The sequence below is a fragment of the Chaetodon trifascialis genome, chromosome 20, assembly GCF_039877785.1.
Source record: "Chaetodon trifascialis isolate fChaTrf1 chromosome 20, fChaTrf1.hap1, whole genome shotgun sequence".
NCBI lineage: Eukaryota > Metazoa > Chordata > Actinopteri > Chaetodontiformes > Chaetodontidae > Chaetodon > Chaetodon trifascialis.
This window is the reverse complement of record NC_092075.1, coordinates 5545233-5567409: the sequence shown is the minus strand read 5'-3', so window position 1 is coordinate 5567409 and position 22177 is coordinate 5545233. Positions and strand designations below refer to the sequence as shown.

General features: G+C 43.1%; 1 protein-coding gene across 5 annotated transcripts in view; it reads right to left on the bottom strand.

The window, feature by feature from the left end:
- garnl3 (GTPase activating Rap/RanGAP domain like 3) overlaps positions 1-22177 on the bottom strand; it is a 67748-nt gene that overhangs the window by 30406 nt on the left and 15165 nt on the right. For 4 of the 5 annotated variants that reach the window (XM_070988522.1, XM_070988525.1, XM_070988523.1 and 1 more), the window contains exon 2: positions 14744-14813. In XM_070988522.1, coding sequence (XP_070844623.1) covers positions 14744-14813 — 70 coding nt within the window. Of the gene's footprint in view, positions 1-14743; positions 14814-19855; positions 20183-22177 lie in introns of those variants that run through there. The other variant, XM_070988524.1, reaches the window with a different exon arrangement.

The window sequence follows — 22177 nt, the reverse complement described above, 5'->3', positions numbered from 1 at the left end:
GAAATGGATGGACATTGTGGGAAATACCATATGCTTCCTGGCTTTCTTGCAGAGATTTAATGAGGTTCAGGTGAATTTAGGTGACGCTAGCCCCAGCGGTGACCTTAGCACTCCATATGTTACTGTAGTTTGATCACATAGCATTGCATATGTAAAGAGTAAAAACTTTTAGCCATGCTAATGGTAGCCGTCGCTCCAACACTTCGGCCCAGACTAAAATGTCCCGACACTTTTGCACATGTGGCTCGGACGCCTCAGGGTGATGTCATGCTAATTCTGGTGATTCTTCACACTTTCATCTGGTGCCATGAGATCAAAATTGAAACTTGTCCAATTAAACCCCAGCTGCACCTCATGTTTAGTGCTAATCAACATATGTTAGCATGCTAGCATGCTTAGTTTAGCATGCTAACATTTGCTGGAAAAACACTTTACTGGAATCAGCCTGTCATCAATGTGAGCATGTTCCTATGCTAGCATTAGCATTGCTGTGCTGTGAGAACATATAGCATGGCTGTAGAGTCATGTTTTACCTTTTGAGTTAACATTTCTGGTTTCTGGGCAGAATGTTTGACATCATAGCTTTGAAAATACAGACTGGGGAGTTGATTGGTGTGTAGGTGGACAGTGCTAGGCTGGCTGTTTCCTCATGTTTGCAGTCTTTATGCTAAGCTAAGCATTTTCTATCTGTAGCTTCATATTTAACAGACATACAAAAAAGTGATATTTATCTTTTCATCGTTCAGCTCTTGGAAATAAAGCAAATAATCTTATTTCTCAATATGCTGAACTACACCTCTGACTTTCCTTCACGGACTTTTGGGAAAACATTGAAGTGGACAGCAAATTCAATTACAAGCACTAGGAAATAATATAAATTTGTTATATTTGGCATGTACGTGCATTTTTTGTTTGCCATTCTTTGGGTGTGTGTGCGTGTGTGTGCAGGCTGCAGTCCTTTCTCAGGTCCAGATTTTCATGTTAAACCTCAGTTAGATAAATACAGACATTTTTTCTTTATCTGAACTTAGTTTGGCTGATTTATGACTGCTTTGTTGTAGAAAACAGACACATTACATTTAAGAAAAGAACGTACAAAACAAAGTAAGATGTTCTTTTCATATATATTTCACAAGCTACATATAAATGTGTGTATAACAGTTAATTCCATGTGATACTGATATCTCAGTTCAACACTCAGAGTCAAGTGTTTTGTCAGTCAGTGCTGCTGCTATCAACTGACTGAGTGATTCGCCACCTTCTTCTCACCCTTGTGAGCATCTACAAAACCCCCTTCAATCTATTCCTCCTCAAGTTCCCTCTTCCTTTTTATCCCCCAACACCATTGCACCGAATGATGTTTTGTTGCCAGGCAACGGACCGTAGAGTCTCTCCTCCCTTGTTACTCTTTCTCCTCCTGTCTCTCTTCTCTGCATCTTTGCCCTCTGCTCTTTGACCGCCTGGGCTGTCATGCTCTATTTCACTCCTCTCACCGATAGAGGTCTCTGCTCCGCAGACGTGTACGTTTTGAAACGCGTTCTGGCATTGCTGTGTTTCCCTGCACACGCTGTGATACGTCCAGATGGCCTGAAAGGGCCTGGAGAAGCCAAGCAAGAAGAGGATGAATAGGAAATTCCTGGGAGAGAAGGTCTGAACATGGAAAGCTGCTAAATGTGCCTCTTAGTGTAACTGACCTCCTGGAAGTACCCACAGACAAATGAAACTACAGCTGCAGCTGTCAGTTATTTTCAGTATGGATTCGTCTGCAGATTGCTTTTTAGCTGGTGTCATGCTCACATGTCTTGTTTTGTCCACCAACTGTTCAAAAAACCCAATGATATTCAATTTACAGTGATGTGAAACAGAGAAAGCAGGAAATCTGTATATTTGAGAGGCTGAAAACAGCAATTTTCTCATTGATTAGTTGATTATCAGATGTTGATTGGCTAGTTGTTGAGGCTCTAAATGAAACAGAGGACAGAGAGAGAGCAAACCACTTTTCATTCTTTCTGTCTGACTGTCATAGTTGCATAACAAATATTCAAGCCTTCGCCAATGAGCGTGTTCATGTGCGTACGAGTATCCTGCTTATTATCTGGCTTTTGAAGTATTCCGATTTCCCCGGCTAACCGGAGCGCTTTGATAAAAACCGGGACACTGTGGCATGTAAACACCTTCCCCAGGTTTCTGATCATTCTCTACCTTTGTCAGTGAAACAGGATGGAAAATAATGATAATGATGGGAAATTCTGACTTCAGCAGTGCTGATCATACAGTAGATTGTATTGTCTCTGTCATTTCCCCATTACCTCAATGAGATGAGGAAGCTAAATGCAGCACAGCCGTGAAGGCAGCAGTTCAGACAGCCAGAAACCAAACTGTGTTCATTATCAGCCATTGAGGCAACTCAGTCGCTACAGAATCAAAGGCACACCTGCAGGCAGACGATCAGAAAACTGTATTCTCTTATCTTCACGTATGCAGGGATACGAATAACCAGGTTCCCCATCTTTCATGTAAATGCCACTTAAAGCAAAACCAGGATGACACTCGAAACCAGGACACTAATGTGCATGTACATGTACTCACTACCTCAGATACTGTATAAGTAAAGTTTTCTTGCTTTAGCTCGATGCCCAATGACAACTGGATAAAACCATATTGTGAATGAGTGACACGACCTGTGCAACATGAAGCAGTGTTCATCAGGATGGAGAGTGGGTAGTGGGTGGTGTGCCCCACACTTCAGCAGCTCATTAGATCATGTCAGACAGCACAATGACGAGGGAGAGTGCTGAGAGAGCACTTATCATGGCATGAGAGAGAGGGGGGGGTTAAAGTCCATTCAGAACATTCCTGTGGGCAAGTGAGGATGAAAGGCAAGAGCTTTACATTCGGAGTAAAATCATTAATAACTGTCACAGTGACTTTATTGTTCGTGCCAAATTAAATCTGATATGCAGTGCTGCAGCTGGGGGATTAGGAAGCTCTGAAATGAAATTGCAACGTTACCGGAGTGGGGTCTAAAAGAGGCAGACATAATGAAATAGTTTGTTTGTATGCCATGCCAAACATTTGTCCCGTCCCACATGGGATTAAAAGACACCACTATATATCAGTTATAACATTCTGTACATTCTATGCTTTCAACGATCTTATATTTAGGAGCAAAATTTGTAATAGTTGACAGAGGGCTTTTTTTCTCGTCTTGCAGGCTTTCTCCAACTAAATGACCAACTAGAACGAGCCCATGTAGTAATCTCCATTATCCAATCATGTGTTCACAAAGTGGTGAACCTCACTCCATCCTTATGATCGACTGAGCCTTTCCAGGAAGTCCCTCTCATACCCAATCATGACACTCACCTGTTACCAATGAGCCCGTTTACCTGTAGAATGTTCCAAACAGGTGTTTTTGGAGCGTTCCACAGCTACGCAAATTCACATCAGTATTATTGTTCATTTCCTCTAAACAACAATCATCACCGGAGCTTTACTTAACAATACAGCTGAACTGGTTAGTCGATTAATCAATAAGTCGACTGACAGAAAATGAATCGGTAGTGTATTTTGATGATCTGTTAATCATTGTTTAAGCATAAAAATGCAATCATTCTCAGCTTCCAGCCTCTCCAGTTTGATTTTAAGAGACATTTTCTTATATTTACAATCAATACAATTAATCAGCTAATAGAGAGAAGAATGCAGCTGTGAAGCTACAAGCTAACAAAATACTTCAAATAGTCAAAAAGTCATCCTCATAGTCCTATTAAAGTGACACTGATTTCACCAAACCCTAATGTGCACACAAGTAAAGCACTGGCTGCATTTTCTCTCTATGGTGTAGTGTATATAATGAGATAACACAATCCAGTGGTTGAGAGCCGAGTATGTTTACTGCAGGTGTGAAGCTCTGATAAACGACGGAGAGGTTGCTGTGCAATAATTGGCTGTGTCTTAGGAGAGGCTGCAGAAAATACTGCCTCCCCTCCTTTCATATGCATATTAATAGGCCTGAAAACAGATATATTTCTGCGTCTTTCCTGGTGTTGTGCTCTGTGCCTGCATGTGCTTGTGTGTCTGTGCATGTGTGCAGAAAATGGAAAGTAAATGTCGAAGCTATAGGCCTCTATCTCCCTCCATTTCTTCCCTGCAACATTAACCGTCCAATCGCAGGATAATGGAGGGGAAACCAGTGCAGTGTTCAGACAGAGCAATGCACTGCCTTCTCCCTGCGTATGTGTGTGTGTCTGCATGTGTGAAAAAACGCGTGGCATTCAGTATTAAATGTGCGTTAAGGTAAGTGTTTGTGCTGCTGTGTGTGAACAGGCTCTTTGCTGTTTTTGGGTGAAAATAGCAGGAGAAAGGAGCGATTAAGCGCTCCGGGGAGTCTGCATGCATCACGCAGCGGCTGCTTCTAAATCATGCAACAGAAGAGTGGCAAAGAAGGAAAAAGCTGCACTCGAACGATTCCCCGTGGGCCGGGGGAAGCAGAGAGGAGGAAACAGGGGACAAAAGGGGAGCCGGTTATGCTCCTGCGCCTTAACAAACAACCCATAAAACACCTCACCACTGCCGGAGAGGAATAGTGGAGGGATAGGCCAGAGAGAAAAAAGGGAAGGGGCATCAAATGTATATAGAGAGAGACGGGGACAGAATGAAGGATGAAGCCACTGGGGAATGGAGGCAAAGAGCGATGTGTAATGACAACAAAAAGCCGAATAATAAAAGAATAATAGCGGTCTCTGTGATGCGTAACCCCATGGGAAAGGGCCGAGGCTTTCGAGCTTTATAGATGGAGCAAGGATGCACACACACACACACACACACACACACACACACACACACACACACACACACACACACACACACACACACACACACACACACACACACACACACACACACACACACACTCTTACACTTAAACAGCTCCCATTTTAGGGCATGACTTGAACATTTCACAAACACAATCGAGCTCGCGACGTACTCAGAGAGCCTCTGATTTCCCCAAGGCCCACGGGACAAAGGAGTGCTGCACTGCAGAGAGAGACGTGTGTGTGTGTGTGACGGGGTTTTAAATCAATACTTCTGTGACTGCTGATAGATAATTGATCTCATCAGTGGGCCTGTTCATGCACACTCACAATCCTCCAGGAAGGCAAAGAACACGGAGGCGTAGGCGGCGGAGGAAGTGGCAGTGGGTGAGGGGGGGAAGTAGTAAGTAGCAGGGGTGAGGAGAGGCAGGTGCACAGTCAGAGAGAAGATATGAGTGACTAATGAGGAAAAAAGAGAGGTGGAAAAAATTAGGGAGGAGAGAAATGGAAGCAGAGAAGATGATGAAGAAAGGAGGCAGAAATTGAGAGCGATAAAAAAACGAATAAAGAAAGAAAGCAGCAAATGCAAAACTAATAAATGTATTCAAATGCAGTACAATTATGTGAGTTATCTAATTTTAAAAACACTATTGACTGTTTGCTAAACCTGACACGAGAATGCCGACTGTCCAGTCCACTGGTTTCCTCTACATATGAAAAAATATCTCAATATTTAAAACCAGGAACCAAAAAGAAAACATGTAACAATGGATTAAACTGCGCGTTTGGCTGCTAATGTAAGCTAACACTAGCAGTGCCCCTATAACTAGCTTACCACCAACAGTGCTATGTACAAAGGCATGGCGTCCGCTAACTCCAGCATAAAAGTGAAGCATACTACTTGGATTATTTCAGGACATAAACACTTTAATTGGGTTTTTATTCATAATACTATATTGTAATTCTGTCGCTAACTAGCTTTAACCTGCAACACAAGGGCCATACTAAATCCCAAGGAGTAGCATTAGCATCTTTCTTTTAGCATTACATCAAGTATTTACCCATTGTATGAATATTCAAGATCCTTATGCAGAGTTGTCTTTTTAAAACAAATCAGCTGGAAACATGAAAATGTTAGCAGGGGAGGGACTTTTCGACCAAATCACTGAGTTTTAGCATTAGCTAACGCTAGCTATCTGCAGCTGATAGTTGTCATTTCAGCTGACAAAATCCACAGTCATCAGGTGGAAGTGAGAGGTCTGCTTTTGTTTGTTTCTATTTGAAACTGAAGACCTACTTTTATTTTTAAAAATTATGGTAAATATTCAGCATGGTAACAGCTGGCTAACTATGGAAGACAGATCTCCAGTGATGCCAGACACAGTGCAAATATGTGTGTGTTGGTGTGTGTGCGTCTAGATGTTTAAGGTTATACGATAAAAAGATGTGACATGTGTTCAGCAGAGTTATCATTAAAGGTCGCACTGATAGAAAAAGGAGAATCTGAGGGTTTTATGGACATTAACGTCTGTGTCACAAAGGTCATCCAATGACTCAGACAGTCCAGAGTAAAAATACTACAGCTGCTGCATTTAGAGAAGGAAATGAAATGTGGCAACTGAAATCACTGACTGCGGTAAGCAAACACGAAATGCTATTGGCCTTTTCACCACGTTCTGTCTGTCTTTCCCAAAATCACTCCCTGATCATGTATTGATGGATGGATTGTGACATGATAAGCCCCCCCCCCCAAACATCCTTGTTGATCAGGTGACCTCAAGTTTTGTGATTTGTTCTGGTGATGTTTCTTTTTCCAAAGAAATTATATGAAAAGACCAAAAGCAACAATGAACTGATCCTATTAACAAATATTGACAGTGTAGTCAAAGCCTGGTTCATCTGTGCCTCAGACGTCCATTGTGTTTTTAAATTTCTTCCTCTTTGGGCAACAATAGAGCTCTTCCTCTCAACTGAGGAAAAAGATATCACCCTTTGGATGTGCAGACTATTCTCATTAGTGGGGTCATTTATCTGTTGGTTTTGGTCTTTCTGTTGAATTTGTTGACAATAAAAAAAAGAATATGACCTGGTTTATCTTTAAAATACTTCAGTATAGTCTACTGACGTCAATAAACACTTGACTCAATGCGATAAATATGACTTCAATATATGAATGCACGCAGTGGAGGACTCCTGCAGTGCTAATAATGATGTATATAATACATGATTTTGCTCTAGACATGAAATAATAACAGTATATGTGAAGGGGAAAATTAGAGGCGAAAATGTAAATCAGAGACAAACGCTGTCTGTAATGTGGTTGTTTGCCATGTAGCCATTGACTGCGCCTGATTAGCATTAACACTGCCTGTGGCTAGGACAAATCCAGCCATGCTAACAACAGCAACACATCAATATCTGCCCATTTACACTACAGTAGCACTGCGGATGACTAATCTAATGACTAGGACTGAAGGCATCGGGCCACCCTCCCACCCAGGAGTCACGCTGGTATGGTGCAGCAGCTTTAAGCACCCTCAAGAGTGGGCAGATGCTGCAGTGAAGCCCGGGAACACAGAGTGCAGCAGCAGAGCGCCATGCATCAGCTACTTTAATAGACGATTAGTTATGTATCAGAGAAAATGGGAGGAGGAGGGACAGATGGAGAGATAGTGGGAGAGGGTTTAATCTTGGGATGTTTGGATAAGCACCCACTATGACAGATGACTTCTGAAGAGGTGTTTGATGCTCCAAACTGGCATTTTCAGGTTAGGTGTGACAAATATTTGTCTGAATTATAATGGAATTTTCTTCTTGTTAGACCTTATGGAAGAACTGAGAGATAATGCACACTGATGAAGTTGCATGCAACAAATTTTTACATGTATTGGCTTTATTTTTGGGACCTTGAATGAAGTTCGTATGGGTATATGATGGTTGGGCTGTCAGAAAGTATCTAAAAAGGAGAAGTAGCAGAAAAAACAAATGAAGAAGTGCACAGTTTAGATCGGGGTGGCAAACCTCCGGCCCTGGGCCAGATATGGCCTGCGAGACCATTTAAGGGTGCCCAAAAAGCAGCTTTGAGAAGACCACAAGACAATATTCTGCAGGCGAGTTCTGCGGTGAGCGAGCTAACAGCCAAGAAGCTGAAACCTCATTCAGAGGGAGAATATGTGAGGGAGCGCCTTGTTGCAGCACATAAAAAAGGAACTGAAAGATTTTACTGTGGTTTAATGTGGAACCAGCCGATGTGCCTGACAACCTACAACACACAATCATTGAGCTGCAAAACAATAGTCTATCACTATGTCACTATCAGATGACATCAGACGCCTCGCCAAGGAGAAGCAGTTCTCGCCATTGTACATGTTAGTGTGATATATGTGTTCAGTAATTTAGTACGGCCCTTGAAGGATGTTATAAAAATTGAAATGGCCCTAGACAGAAAAAGGATCCCCGCCCCTGGCTTAGAGGAGCTACAACAGCCTCTGGTCTCCATCAGCCCAGATTTAAGTTGCAAGTGGCCCCTGCAGCTTCATTAAAGTGTCAAACAGGCAATTGAGCTCCAACAGAAAAACTGGACTGCCTCTAAATGTGGACGCCAATAAAAGACGAGGGTTTCAGCACAGGCGGCCTCTCGGAGAACACTGTGCTAATTAGCTTCACAGACAATACACAGAGAAAGACATGTGCATGTCAGACTTTAAAAGAGGCAGCCCCTGTGAGCTAACGTCCTCTGCAGTTTCTGGGAGGGTTTGTCAGTTCAAGTGTGTGCTCCTGTGAAAAAAAGAAGCTAAATATTTGAGTGTTGTCAGGCCCACACGTCTTAATCATTGGGGATCACTGTTGCCAGCGTTTTAGCACGAGTAAACCACCAGTTAATTTCCCTATCGATCTATTAATCATTTGGTCAATGAGGTGTCAAAAAATAGCAAAATATGCACAATTTCCCAAAGCTCACTTATTCAAATCATCTTAAGTGACTCACAAACAACAGCCACAACGTGAAAATATTTGGCAATTCAGTCGATTATCAAACAATTCAATTCATTTATTGTCTATTTTTAAAGATCGGTTTAAAGAAGACACATTCATCCCTTTTACAAATGAAAACTCTGAATTTAGTGAGCAATAAAACACACTTTTGGTCGATTCTTCACTCTCAGGGGTTTTTGCTCCTGCAGCCTCTCTTGGTCTGGTATGACTGGTAGCTTTTGGTGGCTAATGTTAGCTTAGCTGGCAAACTAAAGATGCTGCTCGTTACTGACATTGCTGTGAAAGTTCGCTGACTTGGTCACTTTTTCTACTGTTGCACCACATTTTAGCACAATTGCCACTTGCGGCCACAGTGGGCGCTGTTCAGCAATAGTCACATAGCCTTGCTTTAATTTCAATAAACACACAAACAGACGCAGTGTCACACAGTGAGATGCACACATGCTGAGAGTGAGAATAAATTCAATGTGACACTGCAGTCAAAAGCCTCTGAGGCGGTGACAGTAACACTGGTAGGCAGGTGAGAGTGGAGCCGTCTGCTCGCCAGACACTGTGCAAGACTGACAGCTAACCTCTCAACACGCACACACACCAATTCTGACAGTAGCCTCGGTCACATTCATCGACGTGAACTGCAGCACACAGCCGAGGCAAATGCACATGCCCACACACACGAGATGTGTGTGTCTGAAGAGTTTTATCCTCAGTACCTCCCACAGTTTTTTGTCTTCCTGTGCGGTATACCACACAGTTTCCGAGACAGCCAGCGCCCACCTCTCGCCCATCCGTCACCGCCTTCATCTCTGAGCTTCAAATGAAGATGATTCAATTTGCTGGGAAAACGCCGTTACGCTCTCCACACGGTGGTGTCAGGATGAAACGAGTTTAATTGTTGCCGGCTTCAGCTTGAGTGCGCAACGCACAATTAAGCTTTTGAAAGTGGACCGTGAAGTTGTCACTGAATGAAGTGACAAGACTGGGTGGGAGCTGCCTTTGTGTTTGTGTTGTCGTCTCTTATCCATCTATTTGCTTGCTCATTTGTGTGGATAAGTGTGTGTTCTGGCACAGAGGTTAATAGGAACCTCACGTGTTGATTAGAGCGGCTTGGGCATATAAATATAGGCTGATGGCTGTGTGTGTGCATGTGTGTGTGTGTGTGTGTGTGTAGCATCAGCAGGGTATTGATTTTCCTTATTCCTCGGTGTATTTAGTGTATTAAACTTCCTACTTTGCTTCTCACTTTTTCCCCAAGCAACAAGAGGACCTGCAGGCGCTTTAAAAGGCAAACACACGCACGCACACAAACACACACTGGCCAAAACACTCCCGCCCTTATCAGGACACTTTAGCCAACAAAAATCCTATGATTGAATATGAAGCGCTGTCATTAAGCCATAATATATGTTTGCCCACCACTTTGGTTTGTGACCAAATAACTACAAAACATAAGCTAATCCCATCGGCCTCGGCTGTACTTTGTGTTTAGTGTATATTAGCAAATGTTAGCTGCCAACATACTGAGCTATACCTATACCAGGTATAAGGTAAGCCTTATACCTGCTACATCAACATGCTAGCATTATCACTGTAAACATAGATGATACTGCCATTAGCATTTAACTCAACTCACTGCCGTGCCTAAGGGCTGCTAGCATGGCTATAAACTCTTTTATGTGGGATTCAGTCGCTCTGTTTTGCTACTTTTACCATAACTCTGGAGATATGAGCTCATAAGGGTGCACACGTACAGAAGTATAGATTTACTGAAAGGGAAGGAACAAAAGAAAGCGTCCCTGATTCCTGCGATTTCAAGTTTCCTCATCGAATGCACGTTAAACAGTCTCTACTTCAAACTCTCCATTAGCAGGCTGGAATGAAACCAGACTCTATACAGCCCTGTAATGTCAAAAGTAGTGTCTGTGTCTGTGTGTGAAGTAGAGTGAATCATATCGCTACGACGGTGGCTGTGGAGGTACCTGCTCTTATTGGCGACTGCTATGGCTGCTTCAGTGATGCCAAAAATAAAACAAACACTGAGGATGAGTCACGGCTCTGCTTATGCTGGCCGCTCTTATTAGGGAGACCCTGCTTTGAATCAGTATCTCCCACTTGTGTCGAGACATTTGAAAACATGTTCTTCAGACACACTGGAGTTGAGCCCGAGATGCAGCACAAAGGGTGATTTGTAGCTGTGATAATGAGGCGAGTACGGTGGTCATTGTGGCTTCACTTTAAGGGTACTTCAAGAAAACGGGTTAGATTTTAGCGTTCAATGTCATGCTTTTAAGAGCTTTTTAAGGCAATAAAAGACTTAAAAATGTTTGGACAAATCATCCAGGAAGGTGTTGTGCACTCAACAGGTGGCACAAGTGCAGAGACAGTACATTCAGTTGTGTAAATGTGCTGCATTAGCTTTAGGAGAAAATAGAAAAGTACGTGATCAGTGTAATAAATAAAAAACACCTTTGACCCACTGTTATACACAAGGGATATATTTTTCTTTACACATTAATATGAATATTAATATTAATATTTTGAAGGCTGATTCTGTTTATTTTTAAAGCTAAATATTATCAAATTTGTCAAATTCTAGGGAAAAATGATTCGCCACCAGACTTACATCTTGGCAGCGTGGAGACCAACAGACCAACAAGGTTTACAGAAAATGTGGCTGAACACTTAAAATCATTTTAAAAAGTAAGAAAAATGAATGATTGAATAATTAACGTTTTTGTAGTGTCTAGCCAAACATTTTTTTGAGGGGTTGGGTTGGGGAATTAAAGCTAATGAGTGTTTATACAGTCCTGGCTCTGGCACTGATTCTAGGAGTCATTTGGACGGCTAAAGGGAGTTGGTTTAATCTAAAATAGGCCTTTTCCAAACAGGTTTCACTGTCGAGGAAAGTGTATTAGGTCTTCTATCAAAAAAATCGCATTCTGAACTAGTTGTGAAGAGGAATAAAATCAAATGAAATTCAGATTTAAGGCAATAAGAACTTTTAAGAGCTGTGGTAGAATTAAATTTTAAGCAATTGCCCAAACACAATGCATGTATATGAACCAATAAACAAGAACATTTAACACAAACATATTTTTCACATGACTAGACTTATTTCTTAAAGAGCTGTAACAAATATATGAACTGAGTGGTAGTTGAGAGTTGAAAAATAAAGGTGTCAGTGCGCTCTGGTGGATAAATGACTTGTTTTTAACTCCCAAACTATTTTTGCCATTTCATTTACCAATATGTCAGCTAGAAGCTAATATCTTTGTACTTCTGTGTAGCCCTTTAAAAATGAGGCATGCGTTTATCCAAAGTCAGGGTCATGGATAATCAAGAGAACGTAAACTGATCTCACCATACTTAGTTTTTATGCCAGGAGGTAACGTCCTGCCGACTTAACGCTGGACCGGCACACAGACCAGGAGCAGACAGATTCCACCCTGTCGACACTGTCAAGTAGCTGTTTGTTGACTAAAAAGCATCAGGACCTGAATTTCCACCAACTCTTTCCCGACCTTTGCACACGCCTCCCCTGGAGACATGCAGCCTTAAACAGTGCGAGCGCCAGAGCTGACAAAAACACTTTCCCTCGTATGTTTCACACAAGCCATTTAATTTCTTTTCCGACAGAAAACAAAAAGACTTAATTTCACTGCAGACCAAAGATAATTGCTCCAATGCAAGCTTGGCATCATGTGCTTATCCTCCCTGAGGTTATTTCTGAAGATCAACCTGGGTTTATCAAGCCCTGCCATTAATTTTCCATTATCCACTTACTCCTCTATCAGACGCACCACACAGCTCCTTATCCCTGCAGGAATTGTCTTAAAAAACAGACTCATTCTGGAAAGGATTATTTTAAGCTTCAGGCTATGTGAGTTTTGTTTTGGTTATACACTTACATTTACTTGATTACACTAATTCTCGCTAATTACAATGAGGCTGAGATGTAGTAGTCATTCCTTACTACTTCTAACTGGCCTACAGTTGAGTTAGATAAGATGATTGATGCTGCTCTCAGTATGCTAAATATGAAGCTAGAGCAAGGAGGTGATTAGCTTAGCTTAGCATAAACAGTGGAAGCAGGGGGCTAGCTGGAAGCACCTAGCCTGGCTTTATCCTTGTTGTCACCGTGAGGTTCAACCAAATCACAACTTGTTTTAGCGTTTCAGTAAACAAAGATGACATGTTACTGAGTGAGCCGTTGAGCGGCTGGCAAGCAAAATTAAGAGAAAGTCAGGCTAGCTGTTGTCCCCTGTTTTGAGTCTTTGTGCCAAGCTAAGCTAACAGCTCGCTAACTATAGCTTCATATGTATTGTACAGACATGAGCCGTCCAAAAGAAAACATATGAGAGCTTTCTGATCTGCTACGAAGAAACTGGCATCGCAAAAATAATTCAGAAGGTTTGGTGGTGTTTAGCCTCTAAATATATTGGTAAAGGTAACAGAGGGTTTGGTTTAGGCACAAAATATTTTGATTAAGGCTTTTAGAAGATTCTGGTTAGCAACAGCAAGTCCAAGTCACACACTTTGATTACACGCTATGTCACATTTGTTCCTGATTAAATCAAAATTCACACGGCTGCTGGAGTTCTTGTGTAAACATATAGGTCATATTTGATATTTGAATAAACAATAAATGCAGTAATTTCTCTTGCAAGGACCAGGAGACTCTCAATTGGTGAGGACCACTGCTGCAATTAGCCGAATGTCAGAAAAATAATCAAGTATGATTTTGATAATTAATTAATCATTTCAGACAAACCAGAAGCAGAACTGGCCGATATTTGTAGATTTCAGCATCTCAGCTGTGAGTATTTGCAGCTTTTCTCTGTTTTATATCGCTGTAAAGTGAATATCTTTAGATTTTGGACAGCGCTCTGATGAATGCATGATTATTAGTTGCAGCCGTTTAAGAACTTTACATCTGTTTACAATCTTTTCGTCTATCAGTGCATATTGTCTTCATTTCTAACGTTAATCCATCATGATGGATCACAGAAGACCCTCGAGCCTTCGGCAGTTTGTGCAGCAAAGATATTAAATTCTAGGTGTAGCAGAGTTGATGAAGATGAAGATACCCCCAACCAGATCGCTGTCGCACGCTGCTGTGTGACGGACACACTTTGAATATTGAGGCTATCAGTGACCTCATCCTGGCTCACGTTCGCCACAGTGTTTGGATACCGCTCTCTCTCTCTCTGTCACACACACACACACACACACACACACACACACACACACACACACACACACACACACACACACACACACACACACACACACACACACACACACACACACACACACACACACACACAGCAGCATTGTGTGTAGTGTCAGTCTGGCAGCGCTGATAGGAAGCATGTGGTTTCTCCTCAACACTAATCATTCGCAGCACTCATAGACAAACCCACAATATGTCTCTGGTAGGAAGTACGATCGCAGTGCGAAACCCTAGGACTTCCTGTCCCTCTGGGCTATCGGGATGTACAGGCTCAGCGCACAGTGGAGGGACGTACGCTAGCACACACACACTCCCCCAAAGCAACAATGACTCAACAGCTTAGCAATCAACCACAAAGACACACACTGCGCTGCAGCTTCACACCGGCAGCGTCAAAACAAAACAAATGAACTTTGGAGGCTGAGTCCTGCATCACTGTGAGTGGAGCACCCACTGCGATCCACGCTGGCATAGCACATCACTGGACCACACCCAGTACGTCATGACTCATCAGTCCCCCTCTGTTGTCCATCCATGCCAACAGAAAAAAAGAGGAAGGCATTAACAGAAAGAGAGAGAGAGGGGGAGGGAGGTGAGATCATGAGGAGAAGAATCAGCGAGGGGGGTGAGGAGAAACAGGGTGAGGAGACGGACACAAAGAGAGCAAAGAGCAGATGAGCGCACTGTGGATGAGACTCACCAGCTCGACCGAACCATAGTGTTTCCTGCTGAAGTCTCCACGCCTGCAGCCCAAGTCCTCCGAGGCAGAGCTGCAACACAAACGCATGATCAGACACATGGCCTGTCTGTCCTCCATCACACGGCACAGACACACACAGACGCTGACATCGCTCATACACCAGTGGCAGTTGCAGCATCTGCTTTTCTCCTCTCTCTTTTATTTTTAATCCAACTTTTCTCACTTCATCTTCTTGTTCATGCCCATTTCGTTGACCCTATGTTCTTTCTCTCCCTGTCCCCTTTGCTCTTTCCCTTCCTCCTGTCTGGACTGTTTATGGCTGTGGCGGGGCTGCCTGTGGCGTGGTGACTGGCCGAGAGCGGCGGCCAACCCAGTTCTGATTGAGACACGGGTCCTGATTGAATTAAGCCCGAGTGATAGATGGAGATTGGCTGGGAGAGCTGACCGCTGGTCAAACAGTCCAACATGCACACAGTAGATACAATGACAGGCAGAGAAATGAACACTCAAGAACACAAAAGTAACACAAACAATTGCAAAACGTCTTTAACTGTTCTGACACATACTTAAGACACAGAGACAAAGACATAAAAGACATAAGGACAAAGCTAAAATTCAGGATGTTAAAAATGTTGTTGCTAATGTGCACCTTGGTGGCAATTTTTAACCATGCAGCTGTTGTGACGCTGTGGTCAGTTGGTCAGTCCGCCACTGTGGTCCAGACTGAAGTATCCCAACAACTTTTGGATAGATTGACATGAAATTTTATGCAGACATTCATGGTCCCCCGAGGACAAATCCTTTTGACCCACTGTACTTTGTGTTAAGTGCAATTTATCAAATGTTAGCATGCTAAAACGTTGTAAACATTATAGCCATACATCAACATGTTAACGCCCTCACTGTATGCATATGCAAGCTGACGTTAGCGGTTAGCTCATAGCGCTGCCGCCTCAGCACAGCCCCACTGCTAGCATGGACTATCGACTCTTTGAACGAGCTAAAGAAGCATGAAGCATTGAAAAAAGCGTAAATTCAAGCTTCTAGTTGTTCCAGCCATTACTGCAGTATTGATTATGAAGATGCCAATCAGAGACAAAGCCTCCTCACACACCAACAAGCAAACATCTCTCTACTGTTCTTCCTAAAACTGTGCAAACATGAAATAATGTCTGTACCGCCATGATACACAATAATGTAAGGTAGTAGAAAGGGACAGTCAGTGTTTATTTATAGTGTTTATTTATTTTGCTGTTCGCCCTCATATACATTTAGCCCCAACCAAAAGGATTGTTTTACATTTTTGTATTCATTATATCAGCTCTACCCACAAAATTTGATTTTCTGCCTCCATGAATCTACAAATTATGGCGGCAAGTGTTAAACCGTGCATATGTATGTGTGTGTGTGCGTGTGCATGTTTTTTTTTGTAAACCTTGTGTTTGCATGTATCTGTGTGATTGCCTGAGTGGTGATATGACCTGCACGCTTTTTGCTTCACCCGTCTTTCTCTTGACCACATCCCCCACTCCTCTCGTATCTCCCCCTACCTCTTCCCTCTCTGGTCATGTCTCTCTCTCTCTGCAGAGGAGATGAAGGAGTGGGGCTGTTAATACATAATGTACAGTCAAGCTTAAAGGACGCATTTTAAAGTGCGTCTATATTACAGGATGTATTCATCACCGTTTCCTTCCCACTCTCGCGCTGCAAGCTCACTTCCTCTACACAGTAGCAATTGGGGTGGGGTCTGCAACATATGCTCCATCACAGCTTTTACCTTGATCTGCTCCCACTGTTTCTTCTTAGCGCCCAGGTTGCTTTTTATGCTTTCCTACCCTTCACCTTTCCTCTAAGAGGGGGTCATGAAGAAGATTGTGCATCGGAGGGGGATGATTAATTGATGTCACCACACCCGCCTTCCTAATGAAAATCCGTCCGTCTCCTAGCTAAGCTCCTCTGGAAAGGTCTGTGAGTCGAGGCTGCTCGTGCACTCACAGGTATTTTTCAAAAAAAACACAACACTTGGCTAAATAGTGCCCAGAGGGAAAACGGTGTTGAGAATGCTTTCGTCTGTGCTTGAGAAAATGTTCATTGTCCAATTTTAGCTTTTTTCGTTTTTGACATCAGCGATGTTTTAACACGTGTAGGATGTGTAGCCTGTGGTTAACTAAGAGCCGTTTGTACAAAAGGTGGTTCCTGTCAGACCAAAACGCTGTGCCGACACCTATTGAGCAGGTGGAACGAGCCGAGAGAGTGAAGTGCCTGGAGTCTGATGAGGAACATGTAGCTGTTAACAGAGCTGTGGAACTCCAACGCAGAGGAGACGACATGTTCAAATATCAAGTACAGTAAATACGAGGCATCGAAGCGTCTGGCAATGTTTCTCGCTCTAGTCACCATAACCAAGTTCTGCGATGCTGAGTGAGTGCTGAGTTTGATCCAAGATTTAGTTTAATGATTTTCTGTTTACTTGACTCGATATTATCCACCTCACAGAGCACTGACATGATGAGGTTTGATGGCCATTTCATAACGTAGCCTACACTGAAAAGCCTCAACAGTGATTGGATGGATCACAGTGAAACACACAGTCCTGGCTCTGTAAATAGGAGACAACGCTTTTCCAGCCAATCAGCAACAGGTGGGGTTCACGTTCGTGCACAAGATGAGGGAAAGGGGAGTGAAGCTGGAGGGGAGCAAGAGGAATGATAGATCCGGCATGCTAACATGTAATCATTGTGAAGAAGGAGAGACAGTAATATTACAATCTTCCCCTCGAATGACTCACCCCACCTTTCATAGTTGGGCTAGTTTCTTACTAAATATCTGCAAAATGCACAACATTCCCATCAGCTCCATCTGTACTTTGTGTTTTGTGCTAATTAGTACATGCTACTGTAGCACACAAAATAATATGGCAAACATGGGAAACTACACTTGCTAAACATCAGCATGTTAGCATGCAGGCATTTGCATTTAGCTCAAAGCACGTCTCACAGAGCCTCACAGAGCTGCTAGCATGGCTGCAGACGCTTCGTCTTGTGATAATTAGAGCGATTGATTATAGGTCTGTCTTGTAACCTTACGCTCACAAGCTGCTTTACATGTATTTGATGCATAACGCAGTTGAAACCATTATCCTGCATTCAAAGCTGCCCATATGTTTGGACTTCAAACTCTGCACCACAACAGTTCAGGTAGTCACTTCCCAGCAGCGTAGTGGCTGTTAGCCAAAGAAAAATGACTTTGAAAGCTTGGACCAAAGAGAAATAGCTCTGAAGCAGAGAGAGGTAAAATGGATATTCATTACTCAACTGCTGGCCTCAGTAATGGAGTACGGGAAAGGTTACAAATTGTGGTTTCTGTCACAAGACAATGGACAGTGGCCACTGAAAAGCTCCATACAGTACAATGAAATGTGAGGTATAAATCACACTGTCAGCCATCATACTAAACGCCCTCGTGCTGCTCAAGAAAAAACCAATCCTTTTATCAGCTCTGTTAAATACTGTATGACTCATTAAACTCTTAAATCACTCCAGAAAGTGACTCTTTGAGACTGTTAGAAAGAAAAGCCAAATCCACCGAAAGACCTTGATGTTAAGAGGCGCTGAAGCAAACAGCAGAGAGCGACAACGAAACGCATCAAAAGGCCAATCAGCTGCTACATAATTCAGAATTTATCAAACACACGTACATCCATATCTGGCAAATCCATCTGAAAATCTCAATAATTTAAACGCCTGTTGATCGTTTCCTGCAGACACACCTGTCTGCACCTGTCGACTGTTTCCTGCAGCATTTCTGAGGCTGATTGCTGCGAAAATGAGAGGTTAAAATGTTAAACGGTACAGGTTGAATTTAGGGACTCTGGTAAATCATTTTAGGGGTTTTTAAACCATTTTTAAAATCCAGTCTGATTTCATGTGATGCGTGCATCAAGGATTAAATTATTAATCAGATTGCAATAGTGAAGTTACGGTAACAGCCTCTGGACTGTTCTTAATTAAATAAAAGTCACTTTGCTGCAGAAATTTTTAGAAACTAGAAATATAAAGCCACAGTAAGCGGTGGTCATCATGAGGATGAGCATGCTTATCCTTACACAGCAACCAGAGAGGAAAAAAAGCCAATTCACCCCATAACATAAGTCATTAGAGCATTTCATGACAGTTTCAGGACATCTTTGGCTCTCCTGTCCTCCCTCTCTGCACAATTGGTGCAGCATGGAGGGAAGCCTCTGCCATTGGTAGCACTGTGCCATTAGAGCTGTATGGACACTATACGGTGGCTCGCTCTGCCTCCTTCTCTCTGTTCAAGTGTCACTGCAGCCCCCGTCTCTTGTTGCCACTGTAAAGCGCTGCAGTGGCGGCATTTTCAGATCCATCTACGAGGCTGGAAAAGAGTAACCTTGGACCACATCTGAACTCAGCTGCGCACTTTAAGCCAGATGCCCTCCTTCAGCGTGGACACATGCGTTATTCTGACGCTGTCACACAGCCAGAGCTGCATGCACCTCCACTCTACCTTCAACTGAAAAAGCATGTCCTGAATAATTCATCATTTTCCGTGTACATGCTGAAATGCCTCCTCTCCGGGAAAAAAAAGAAGAAGCTCAGCTCCATTAATAAGCAGCAGAATATTCAGTTTACAGTTTCTAAAACTGGTGACAAAGCTGCACATAAACCAGCACTGTGGCTTAATTAAAAGCTCTTGTGGCTGAAAGAGTCTGTTGAGGAGCGTCAATACTTCCAGACTGGAGACTTGTGGATTCAGTGGCGCTCAGTTTGCCACCCATCCCAGAGTAAATGGAAAAAAGATCAATAAATCATGCACTTGATACATAACTAGACAAGTAGCAAAACTCCACCCGAAGAGTGGATGACTGCAAACATTACGAGCCGAACCATGCGGGTAAGAAGGCACTTTACGCACCAACAAGCGGTTTGCACACCGGAGCAGGTGTCCTCAGCTGTGTCTAATTTGCTGCATAAAATACTGCCAGTGCTGCAGGGGTATGACAGAGCGACGACAGAGCATGCAACAGATGAGAGGTGGCATGCAAACACAGAGCAAGAGTAGGATTTTCTTATGTTTTTGTTTCCTTTTTACCGCTGATTGAAAGTCAACAGTTTGTTAGACGCTGGATCCACACTGCTCATGTCCCCATGCGATGTCAGTCCAGCGGACAAGGCGACAACAGCAAACCGGCGTCTTTTTCCCCTCTCCCTCTCTGTCTGTCTCTCGCTAAGAGCGCAGGAACATCACTCCGGCGCAAACTCCGACAACAGCTGATCCAAACCCGGCTGGTGGTCGGACTCTTTCTTTGGCTCCTCTCTCTGCGCGCAACTGGTCACAGCGTGATGATGAAGCGGAACGGCTCTGCCATTGGAGCTGTGTTTACTGTGCTCTCTCTCTCTCTCTCTCTCTCTCTCTCTCTCTCTCTCTCTCTCTCTCTCTCTCTCTCTCTCTCTCTCTCTCTCTCTCATCTATGGTGCATTTCGACCCGCCACATTTTTTTCCTTAGCCGGAGGCTCCGCAGAGCAAAAGGCACCATTCAAAACAGATCATTCTTATAGGTGTGGGTTTTTTTTTTCTTCTTCTTCTTTTTTTGCGAGTTGCTGTTACATCACCGTCAATTAGCGAAGCTGCTCCTACAGTTTCAGTATCCTGGAGCGCACAGCGATGTCAGGATGCAGGCCCGAGGCTGCATCGCATCATCCGGTGCGAGCACAGAGAGAAAATGTGAGGACAATCTAAACATGCATTTACGTGTGTCTGCCATCCAATGTGATTCCTGGCCAGTTTGGAGCAGAAAAAGTCCAGGAAATAGTCGGTGGCACGCTTTGCATCCTGCAGGCTAACGTTCATTCATTTCAAGGCAATCAGATTTCTCTTTATAAAGTAGAAGTTGCAACGAAGCCTTTAAGCAAATGAAGCACTGATGCTCTAAACAGCAGCTATAAGAGGAGCAACTTTTGGGTTGCCAGGTTGGCAGGTGCCATTAGAAATGTACAAAAAAATAAATAAATAAAAATCACTGGTTTCTTTCTTACTGAAAAGATATCAAGTCTAAAGCTCTACATACAAGTCATTAATTACAGGTTTTAACCCATCGATTATAGTTGATAGTGTTCTTAACGATTTGATTTTGGTTACATCAACAGTCCAACCAATCAAAAGAATTTTTCACAACCTGGCAACCCAAAATTTATTGGCAGTAAAGTTCCATAAGGCATTATTAAACGATTGGCTAATTATTAGTTACTCTGCTAAAGGATGGTCTCGAATTTTCTAACATTTGTCTCAAAGGAGAAATGGATCTTAATGTTTCTTTGGCCTCTCAGATTCTCCCCAATCAATCGCTCTTATGTGCTCTCCAGGGTCTACCCATAATCCCACTCGACACCAGGTCCAGGCAAAGATGAGGTCATTCATTCGTGCACACAGCCTCCCTCCTCTCCTCTTCTGCATCTCACCTCTTGTCTCTCCTCTTTTTACCTCTTAAAGATGCACCTCTCTGCCTGACTGAATCTCATCTTATTTGACACTTCATGCTCAGGAATGCTGCCACATTTATTGGAGGGAAATGAGTGATGACGTGACACAACACATATCCGCACGCGTGTTTTGTTTTTGCCTTCACTCCCTCGTTATTTGGGGTCCCACAGATCCAAATGCTGCATGTCTAAAAAGAATAACATTTGCAAAATCAACCTTTTCTTTCTTTGTGACCTGTGAAAAGCATTGGAGTCATGACCCTTTCATTCAGAAAAGAAATGATCATAAAGCATCGTTGCCACTAGAGCTAGACCAGGCAGTCATCTTATTATGTATATATTGGTAGTATGTCTGAAGAAACTGGAGAAATCGCATTACACGAGCTGTGAATGAACACAGATTCCTTTTGTTGGCCTAAAAGTAACTCAGAGACAAAGAAACGTGCAGTACGTGATCCCACACTGTGACGTTGCTTATGTCTGGGGACAGTCAGACTCCGGAGACGTCTCCACGGGCAGAAATGAAAATAGACTCATTTGTGATGTGGGAGGGGCAGTGCTGTGTAACGACTACAGTCAACATCGATCACACATGCAGAGCCAATCAGCGTCTGCTGTATTTCAGCCGTGACTTAGGGTTGGTCTTTCCCGGACGGACGTAATGTGTCATTCTCGCAGTTCTCGTGACGCAGCATCAACATACCATCACATTTTTTAGCAAACTTGCGTATTTAAACATCCAGCAGTTACCGAGCATCATTAGCATTCATTTGGAGTCGTGTTTACGTCCACCTGATGAATGAAAGTTCAATATTCATCCTCTTTTAGCCCTGTTTTTGATCCAATGCCGGAGGGAAATCTCCTCCTCTTTAGCTGCTGAATGCTCCACTGTGTTCACCAGCGAGTCTCTAACTGTGTCTGGGTTTCTATTCAA